The sequence below is a fragment of the Anneissia japonica genome, unplaced genomic scaffold (assembly GCF_011630105.1).
Source record: "Anneissia japonica isolate Jap-2015-1 unplaced genomic scaffold, ASM1163010v1 scaffold987_len1640505_cov201, whole genome shotgun sequence".
NCBI classification, from domain to species: domain Eukaryota; kingdom Metazoa; phylum Echinodermata; class Crinoidea; order Comatulida; family Comatulidae; genus Anneissia; species Anneissia japonica.
The window spans coordinates 918,260-929,319 of record NW_022714175.1 but is presented as its reverse complement, the minus strand read 5'-3'; the positions used below and the strand labels follow the sequence as shown (position 1 = coordinate 929,319).

The 11,060-nt window shown below is 32.9% G+C and overlaps 1 protein-coding gene across 1 annotated transcript in view; it reads left to right on the top strand.

The window, feature by feature from the left end:
• LOC117108920 (double-stranded RNA-specific adenosine deaminase-like) overlaps positions 1 to 11,060 on the top strand; it is a 45,789-nt gene that overhangs the window by 28,376 nt on the left and 6,353 nt on the right. Inside the window, exons 5-7 of the mRNA XM_033251103.1 lie at positions 1,707 to 1,800; positions 5,922 to 6,196; positions 9,166 to 9,345. Of these exons, the coding sequence (XP_033106994.1) occupies positions 1,707 to 1,800; positions 5,922 to 6,196; positions 9,166 to 9,345 (549 nt within the window). The remainder of the gene's footprint in view (positions 1 to 1,706; positions 1,801 to 5,921; positions 6,197 to 9,165; positions 9,346 to 11,060) is intronic.

Here is an 11,060-nt window from a genome sequence, read left to right as displayed (position 1 = left end):
ATACTTAGCCTACAACCTTGAATCTAAATGGTCTGGTAACCCAATAATGGTGGAAAAAAAACCAGAATAATGTATCAGCATAATTTTTAGGTTGATGATCTGTTTCTTCAATTAAGAGGAAAGTCAAGTTTCCGTTTACTAAATAAAGACATAATAGTATAAGATGCTACACAATATTTTAACAGGGTTGAACCAAAAGCTCAGTTCACACTATCAAATTTTCTTTGACAAAAAACTCTTGTATGCCCATATATAGTCATGATGTGCCTATAAATGGTCATGATGTGATGTCATCATGACCATATTTTGGTATGTCACATGTTTTTGGCGAATTAAATTTGATAGACTGAACAGGGCTTTACAATACAAAAGTTGGCCTGTAGACAATTAATTACCATTTTTTAAATCTCGAAATAAAACTCCTATTAGATAACATGTGACTGATTCTACTTGTTAGCACCGAGACATTACTACCAAAAAAAAAAAAAATGTTTGATTTGACTGTTTTATCGGCATTTGACAAATTTGGCATCAGCATTCTGGTATAAGGCAAAGTCGGATTCAGCATTGTTCAGTCTTGTAATCTGGCATTGGTCATTTTCATTGACTAAAATCTGTGATACAGTGTGACCATGCATGAGCATGATGGCATTATATCACTTAATTTCAAATTGTGTAATGAAAAATATCTTTCTTTATGTCATCTGTCAAAGAGTTTGATGTTGTCAAATTTTGGCCATTGACTAATCACATTGTAACGTATTAACATTTTCCTGGATTAGCCTTGATCTGGGTTGGCCAAAATGTTCTGGCAATTTGGTCATGAGGTAGCTGCACCAACTTGCAGATTGCTTCTGTATTCTAGCTGATAAAATTGATCTGATATCTTGTATTTTGAATTGGTTTACTAATGAGTTTTTTGGCATGATTCATGTTGTAATAATGGGTTTCACCTGTCTGACAATTAATGCAGACTTATTCTGATTTAAGGCCGGGAATGCATTCATCACACCCTGCATGCATATCAGTGGTGGCGCCAGAGGGGGGGGGCTATGCTTCCCCGTCGGGGACCAATATCAGAGTAGTTTTCAACTATAGACACCTCTAATTCATCAAACAAGAGCGTGTACCACTAGTCCAAAAAACATCAAGTGAAGATTATTCCACAAACCTTTCTGTCAGGAACAGATCGATCTACAAAAATGTTTTGTCATAATAACAAATTTTCTTACCTTAGCTCCAACCATGGTGGGGCTGAGGTGGTTTAGCCCCTCCATCTGTAAGTTTTCCTCCCTTGGACCCCTCTTTTTTTAATTCATGTATCGGCCACTGATATTACATTTTCACAAACGATTTAGACCTCAAATTATCAAAAAAGTCTGCGCACGAGGGGGCTCATGGCTCTCAGTGTGAATGTGCAGTGAGTTACATAGTCTGTTCTTAACATGAGAACTTGCAATTGTGAATCTGTTTTTAATTTGAATTAAATGGCTCTGTGTTTGAATGTACAGGGTGTGAATTGTACAGTATATGTTCTATTATTATTGTATGTTCTGTTGTCAGCTGAACAGAAGGTTATCATTGTATATACACTATGTGAAAATTTTTTTTTGTGTAGGAATGACAGTTATACATCTTTCTCGATTTCAAGAGAAACTTTAACTAGTCATGATATAATAATGAGTAATTGATGATATCTATTGCAGGTAATCGATGTGTGACGGGCGATATGCTAAGTATGGAAGGTTTGACTGTCAATGATTCCCATGCAGAGATCATCACTAGACGGGCGTTCATCAGGTAAGATTTAACTGCCATTTACAGTTGATACTTCAGTTTGAAGTTCGGAATCTCCACCAATCAGCAGCCTTCTTATATGGTCATTTATGGATTTCCCAAGGGTCAATGTCTGAAGGGACAGATTTTCTGTTTAAATTATCTAATGATAGCAAATTTCTTTTGTAAATTTTTCTCTCATTAATTTTCCTGTTGGTTTATGACAATAGAGTAAATAATTTAAAAACACCTCCGTGAAATGCCTTAATGAGTTTCTATTTTATTGTATGTTCATTATTCTCATCAATTTGATCATTAATTTTACCATTATGATTGTCAATTTGAAAGGAAGACAAATTAAGTTGGATTACAGTTGTGCAGCCTACATTTTTCTGACTATCATTTTCATTTTCTTTTATTTTGAAATCGATAAGTTTTGATTTATTATTGTGGAAAAAATATAGACTAATTTAAACTAGAGTTTTGAAACAAAATGGCTCCCCAGGTAGCTAAGAAATTATTAGGAAAGAATAATTTTAATAAACAAAATATCCGATGAAATATCCATGGTCATCATCAGCCTATATTCATTCTTTGATACCTATTGAAATGTAAACATTCTGTGTTATCTATTCTCAGATTGGTTTCTATGCATTACATAGCCTTTTCATATTATACCTGAAGTTGCAATAGTGACAAAAGCTTTTGAAATAAATATATGCCATTATCTCTGTTCTGTTGTTTATTAACTGTAAATGTTTAAATAATTTGGAGTAAATATTTATAGTTAATATCTAAGAATGCTAAATACTACTTGTCTGATTATTAATAACAAATTCAAAAGAAAAAATAACTCCAGCTACTTAAGTCTATTTTGTTGCAGTAATTGAAATTATAACTATAAAAATGAATGAAATAAATATCAAGTACAACTGAGTGAGATGAAGCAACATCTTATCTACCATATATATTTTGAAGGCAATGTATTGTATTCAACATTTTCGAGAACTAGGCCTAATTTGTTTGCCAGAATTGAAATTATAGCTAATGGGTATGATTAAAAAATATCCCGGTTGAATATTTGGCACAATTTATGATGTTGATTGATCCATGTTATTTAAAAAGATATTTAGCAGTAAAAGAAACATAATTTATTCATTGATTTATTATTAGAATATGTCTCCATTTCTCAAAAAATATTTTGAAGTATATACTAAGACACAATTTTGATATATTGATAATGTATTATAGCATTCAATGTAACCTAGAATAAAAAGATAGTGGAGTAGATATTTCAATTAGTTTTCCTATGTCTTTTGTGGTTTAAATTTGTTAAATTAAATTTTATAGGTTGTTAGTTATTATAATATTGATCGATGTATGTTACTGGAAAGTACATGTGCGATGTCTTACATCATGCTCACGGCGAACCTATTCAGTATCTTTAATCAGAAAAGGTGGTAGAATAAAAGTTACTTAGAGAATGTCGTCGCGGTTCTATAATACTTTGCTAGCAAAGAAACATATTTAATGCATGAGATAAACATTAAATACAACCAAGAGTCTAAAAAAACCTATATAGTTTGAAGGTAATGCACTGCATTATCAATATCTAGTCCTGTTTACTCCACATGTCTAAATCTTAAACCTAACTTTTCTGCACATTGGCCTGTTATCACTTCTGGTCAAGACTGTGGGCATGTACGATTACCATTTACAAAACAGTGTTTTGGGACTAATGCGCTCGCGAGTGTAATCCAGTATGTCCGTCGTGAGTGCAATGAGTTAAGACAAACATTTCATCTTCAAAGCAAGGAATTTTCTCATCTTAAAATTAAGACAAATTTAAGTAAACATTTTTGCTAGGTATGATTGATAAATCCAACTTAAGCTGATTTTTTTTGCTAAGCAAATTTGCTAAAGCCAGCCCCAGGTGCACAGTGCATTCACATCGATTCTACGATTATTCTCAAAAAGAGGCTCATGCACACAAAGGATCAGAAAGTAATCAGATTAGTAGACAAACCTAAACAACCTTACCTGCATATTTTTTAGTTTATGATTATTATTAAAAGTAGTTGAAATTAGGATTCAATTAAAATGAATTGTTGCCTTAATTCACGTCAAACTTGTCCAGACTTTCTTAAAATTCTATTTGATTTATGGCTGGAGTAGACTTAGTACTTGTGTAATGCATCACTGCAGATTATACTTCAAAACATCATCTCTCACCACATGTCTACATCCTGTAGATGAGATATGGATGGATGGATTGCAGATGGGTGAATAGATTGATGAATGGGTGAATGAATAGAAGGATGGGTACATAGAAGGATTACTGAAAAGGATGAATGGTGCATGGATAGATTGATGAATGAATGAATGACTGAATGACTGAAGGAATGAATAAGTGTGTGGTTGAATGGATGGATGTGTGTTTCAATGCATGAATGAAGGGCAAATACAACAACTGTGGGTAGATGGATGGATGAATTGATGGGTGAATTGAATGATTGATGGATGGATTGATGAATGTGTAGATTAAAGGTAGATAAATTGATACAATAATTGAAGGAAGGATGTACAGGTAGTTGGATGTGATAATGGATGCATGGATAGTATCGGATTTGATTACAAATTGATGGATAAATGGATGCATGAATAGAGAGATAGACCAGTAAATGTATGGATGGATGGAATGGGGAATATCTACAGTTAGATGAATACGTATATGATTTTGTGAATGGATAGTTGTGAATAGGTAGATGACTATAGTTTATAGATGAATTCATGAATGAGTGATCTGTGGAATGAATGAGTGGATGAATGAATGTATAGATTGGTGAATGAAGAGATGAATAGGTAAAATTATAGATAGATGAATGGTAGATTGAAAAGCAGGTAAACCAGATATTATTGCTAATAAATGATATGTATTTTGCCTATTAGACCTTTATTTTAAATTTTACGAATTAACAATTTATATCCCAGTGTAAAATCATCAAATGGGAACTTGAGACTTGCATGTGAGATTTGTCCCGGGTTATGATGATCTGGTAGACTTGAGTAATTTTAGAATTCTGTTTTCATACTGAAAAATAATTGTATATTGATCTGAGTTTACGTATGTCGTTAATGTTTGTGAATAATACCCGACCTGTGGAAGTGTGTACCTCCCAAGAGGATGATAAAGTGTTGTGTTCCTTTAAAGAGTCACTTCTAGCTAGTTTAGTTAAGATTTAGTTTGAGCCTGAATTTATTTAGAACTATTAACCTATATAACACACCTAAATAGATCCCAGTCATTTGATTGTTTATTTCGTACCATGTGAAATTAGTTATTTCCCTCATTTCATCACTCATGAAAATTTTGTTCCACTGTGCATTTTTTCCCCCACCCGTATTGTCCATTGCATGTTGCCTATGGATACGAAATAACTTCAACCTAATAAAATCTTTTAATTGGTTAAGACGCAGGACTGACTTTTTCCTGAAGGTTAAATCCATGAAATGACATCATGTCACCTACAATATAACCACAAGCCTACTTCTTGCTGAACTTGACTTAGCAGTATGGAATGTATCAGAGATTTTGTTTACTCAAGGAGTATACTGTCTCTTATACACATCTAGATGTGTATAAGAGACAGATATATATATATATACTGTATGATACCACAAAAACTAGCTAAAATTTTTGCAAAATCTGTGTGGAATTCCGCCCTTATTTTCTGAAATGCGTGTATGGATTTCTAGCCTGAGCCTAGCCCTAGTGCTTGTAGCATATGCCTAGGGCCTAGGTTTTCCGGCGGAGGATAGACCCAGGACAGGCTAGGCCGAACCGATTCGAGCAGATAAGCTCATGGCCCGAGGGTTGGGTGAAACGTTAGTCCGCGGTCAGGAAGGGCCTAGGCCTATAAACTATTCCCCTTTCAACTCATGAAAACGTGTAAAAAAATAATTAAAATTAGTGGTAAAAAATATTCATTTTGGACAAATAAACATTTAAACAAGGGGTGGACATATAAATGGGTCAGAGAGCCAAACTGAATTTTTTATTTAAAACTGCGCAAACCAAATTAATTTCACTACAAACAGTAAATCTTAAAATAATTATAAATAATGTCATTTATTTGTTTTTCCAGGTTCCTGTATAATGAGTTACGAGCATATCAGCAGGATCCAGAACAATCCATTTTTTGCCGGAAGCCCTCTGGAAAGCTTGGAGTTCATGAAGATGTTACCTTTCACCTCTACATCAGTACGGCTCCTTGTGGAGACGGATCACAATTTTCTCGTTCGGACACCGGGCCAAACGTGGAAGGCCCACCAGCTGAACTAGATTTCAGTGGTAAAGCTGAACATGTGCCAACACTAGAAAAGAGAAATCAAGGTCTGCTACGAACAAAGCTAGAAACTGGTAAATCATTTTTTTTTTAGTAGACTAAAATTATATCATTTAATGAAAATTTGAGGATTTGTTAATTTTGTAGAAGAAATAAATTGTGACGTCTGATTTACACAGCTTGGTAAACTTTTAAATGTATTATTGTGTAACTGTATATATCATATGATTTGAACAAATTTTTTTATATTGAAGGTTGGTACTTAACTGCTATACCACATTTTTAGAGGAAGTATAAATAACATCTCATTTTCATAGCTTGGTAAACTATCCAATATTTTATTGTGGATATAAGTATATTTTTTATTAGATTAGGAAATAATACACTCGCCCATACTATTATGAGATTTTATAATTTTTATTTTTAGCGTGTCTTACGTTACTGCAACACGTTACTTGTAGCATATCTAGGCTAGGAGATAGCTTTTCGAATATAATTCTCTAGGGAATGTGAAAGATAGGAATATATGAGTAGCCAGGGTGTTCAATTATCTACTGATGTTTACCAACACATGTCTCTAGATTTTCATTTTATGTTCTAACTGTGTCTCATTTTATTATTGGATGCAGTTTTTATGAGTGCAATATAGTGTTGTCTTGCCCCAACAAATTAAGAATTTAACTTGTTACGTGCCTTATCTCACTACATAGATTAGTATTCGTGCTATACATCTTTAATAAGTTTCCCTTCCTTATGCAAGCAAACTTTTATGTGAATGGTGAGCGTCTTGCTTCCATCTGCAAGTACTATAAATGTATGCATTAGGCCTATATTATGCCATCTACTAAACCCAAACTCATAACCTAGGATGGGCTGTTGATATCTCTCTGTTTCTTTTTATACCATATGATTAATTAAATTAATTACTTAATTAAATTGATTAATTCATTATATAATTATTAGAGTCATTTTATTTAGCAATTCAAGAATTTGCTTTAAAAGAAAAAAGTTGACAGCTTATGTAAGGTGTGTTCCTTAGGTCTATGATATCCACACATTGAACTCACTCACGCTATTGGATAGCTTCAAATATGTTATGCCCCTACTTTAAATAACTGTAAGTCGGCCCTCAAAACACATACTTAAATTTCAATCATTCTTACTGATTAAAAGCTGTGAGCAGATGCCTTGTGTATCCTATTTGTAACACATTGTGTAATAAGCGCTATATAAATGTTTATATTATTATTATTGATATAAAATATTTTAACTAGTGAAATTTTAAAAGAAAATATATTACAATTGACACCAAATTCAAGTAAAGCAAATCATTTACTTGCCTTTAATTCTTGTAATGATCCAAATTGAGGTAAATAAATAGTCTAAAGTAAAATAATCCTGAATAAAACATACTGGTAAGATGCAAGCTGGTATCTAAATAATGGTGGATTTACAAAGCATACAAGGCAATCTGGCCACTTGAACAACTGAACTACAACAGAATAAAACAAAGAACAACAACTGCACCTGTGCAGACCTAATGCAAATAAATGAATAAGTGAATAACAGATTAAATTGAGAACTTTAAAGGAATTAAATGAAGAAAATATAAAAATAAAAAATAAATGTAAATAAGTAGGTCTGAGTAAATAAATGAATAACAAATTAAATTGAGACATTTAATGTAATTAAATGAAGAAAATATAGAAATAAAACCTAAATGGAAATAAGTAGGTCTGAGTAAATAAATAAATAAATGAATAACAAATTAAATTGAGAACTTCTAGAACTCATAGAATTAAATGAAGAAATAAAACATAATAAAGAAATAAAAATGTAGCACAAACACTGCAATAAAAATATATATAAAATTCTTTATGTGCTTTTATCAGAATATTTTAGGTTTTTTACAGCGAATAATGCCAACACTCAGTTTAAGTCATTACCCCAGTCATTTGAACAAACCTTGCAACACACACTCGGGTCTCTAGGGGACTATTTTATAACGTTGCAGCAAGTAAATAGCATTCATTCCCACAAGGGATCCACCTGTTTCTGGGTAGAGAGATATAAAGGACACAATTAACATTTAAATGGTCTAATTTCTCCATCCATATTCTTCCAATATATTAGTGTTAGAATTATTATTCTTCAACATTCTTTTGGTTAAAAGAAACACATTCTAGCTTTATTGTAATTCAGTTTAATTATTGTATCTTAAATAAAGAAACAGTTGGATTGGATATATTCAGTGTAAACACCAAAGACAGCCCACAAAGTCTGGAAGAAGACTTATTTCCAGTGGGGTCCTTTTGGTGGTGATTGGGCAGTACACCAGGAGACAATCCCCTACTATTTTTCGAAGAGGATACTGCGTTCTTTAACGTGCACATGGGCCATAAATGCACACAGGACTAACGGCTTTAAAACGTCTCATCTAAAGATAGTGCACTATTGTAACTTGTATTTTAGCCCTCCAGCTGTACACAAGGAGTGGCAGCGATGGGAATAGAACCGTTGACCTAGAGATCCCCACAATTCAGTGCACAAAAAGTGGCTACCACCAGATTAGCCGACAGAGCTAAGCTGCTCTCTCAACAAATCCATAATGTTGCAGCTCCAGTAGTAATCATCATATTTGTATTCAAGCCAACCAGGTTGTCACTGCTGGGTAGAGAAAGGCATCTTGCCTAAGGACATAACTAACATTTCAATATATAATTTTTCCATTCATATTCTTCCCTTGTATTTTTAATTTGCAATCCCTTTATTAAAAAAAGACATTTTAACCTAATTGCAGGGGCATATCTAGGACTGTTGACAGGTGGAGAGGGGGGTTTGCTGGAGGGCTGGCATGAAGGTTAAGTGTGGGATCATTGATTAAATAATGGGGTATAGTAAAGTGAATTTAAGGTGATTTTGACTACTGGAGTGTGATTTCTTTAATATGCAAGTTTCTAATAAGGGTGTTGCAATGGGGTGCTTGTAGATACAGTACACCATTGTGTAATTATAATTCACTTCATTAATTTTATCTAAATAGGTGAAGGAACAAATCCGATAGAAGGAGAACATATGCAGACATGGGATGGAATCAATCGAGGAGAGCGACTACGTACTATGTCGTGTAGCGACAAAATTGCGAGGTGGAATGTTCTTGGACTACAGGGAGCACTCTTGAGCCATTTTCTTGAACCAATATACATGAGTTCTCTCACTCTTGGTAAGGATTCTTTGTATTATACTGATTTTATTGCTTAGATAGTTATCTTCCAATGCCTGGACCCATTTGTGGCAAAGACAAGCCAAACCAGTCACTAGTCGAAAAAATAGATTTTTAGATATTGCACGGTTAAACAGTAAAATGAGAGCTATAAAATGATAAAAGAATCATTCCGACATTTAATTATGAAGTTGCAAGCGTTGAAAATCAGCCTTCAAATTTAATGGTTGTGGCATTTCTCAGGCAGAAATCATCACCAAATTCTCAAAAAAGTTTGTTTTACCATTCGCCACACCTGTCTCTTATACACATCTAGATGTGTATAAGAGACAGGTGCAATAAAATAGATTTCAAAAATGTTGACATTCCAGCATGTTTTTGCCATTATCTCTGAAACACGATTTGCGACGAATGACTGGTTTGGCTTGTCTTTGACACATTCATTGATTATCAGTATTGAAGATATAGCCTGGTAGTCCTGGTGGTGCTTGCCTCCAATCCCAGGGTCCTGGATTCAAAACCTGTGATAGTGCAGGATTTTCCTCACAACTAAAAACATATCTCCACTCCTTAAGCCTTGTAATGAGACTTACATAATACATGCTATTATTAACCAACTTAATCCAAGTAGTAGAATGAGGCTATCCTCAGAGCAAAAACAAACTATTATGCGAAGTCATTTATCTCCTCCGGCATCACCCAGTTCAACAAGAGGTTTAGAAGATAATTCATTTCATTGTTTTTTTGTTTTTTTTTATAATAATATTAATTATAATTTTAACTGTATTAATTACGATAATGATAATAATAATAATAATAATAGTAATAATATAATAATAATAAGATAAGAATAATAAAAATAATCATAATTGTAATTCAATTATTTTATCGATGGTAGTCATTGTATTTTTCTTGTAAATTGTTATATTTTCTATAGTGACTGTTTTTATGTTTTTTTTATATTTGTTTTACATTTTGTAATATAATATGTGATGACGAGCAGAAGAATTTCCCTTGTCTTATCTTATTTTACATTGTTTCAGTACTAGAGAGGTCCCTGAATGTTAGCCAACCTTCTAGGATACGCCGGTAAAAACAAAAATGTATAAAATATGTGATACTTCTGTGTAATTTGAGATTGTTTTCTAGTTCTTTATTTTGCACTTCAAACCTCTAGATTCTTTTCTGAATGAGATGGTTTTTGGATTTTTAGCCATGATATTGTAATGTAATTTTACACTGTTGGGTATGATGGTGTATTAGAGGTGAATATTTTGAGTATGAAGTAATTTTTAAATTTTGCAAACTTTTTTTGACATTTCAATGTTAACAAACATGAAAACATATTATCCATGTTGATGTAGAATAACAGCAAGAAACTTACAATGTTAATTTAAAATAGGATTAAGTTACTTGTCAGGTTTGAGTTGTTGAGGAGCTTTCGACGTCATCGCGACACCTTCGTCAGCTATCAAGTGGCAGTTTTCCACTTGTCATCAAGTTGTGCTTGTTCGCATGGTCATGGGACAATTGGGAAATGTGTATTAGTGATAACTCTTAAACGTTATTTATTTCTATACATTGCTGGATCAAGCATGGAACACAGATATAAATTACACAATAATTTTTGTTAATTTAACATTATATAGGTTTTTTTGTGCTCCATTATTATTTTGTTTTATTTATGGACTGTTTTTCGGATAGTTTTATTAATC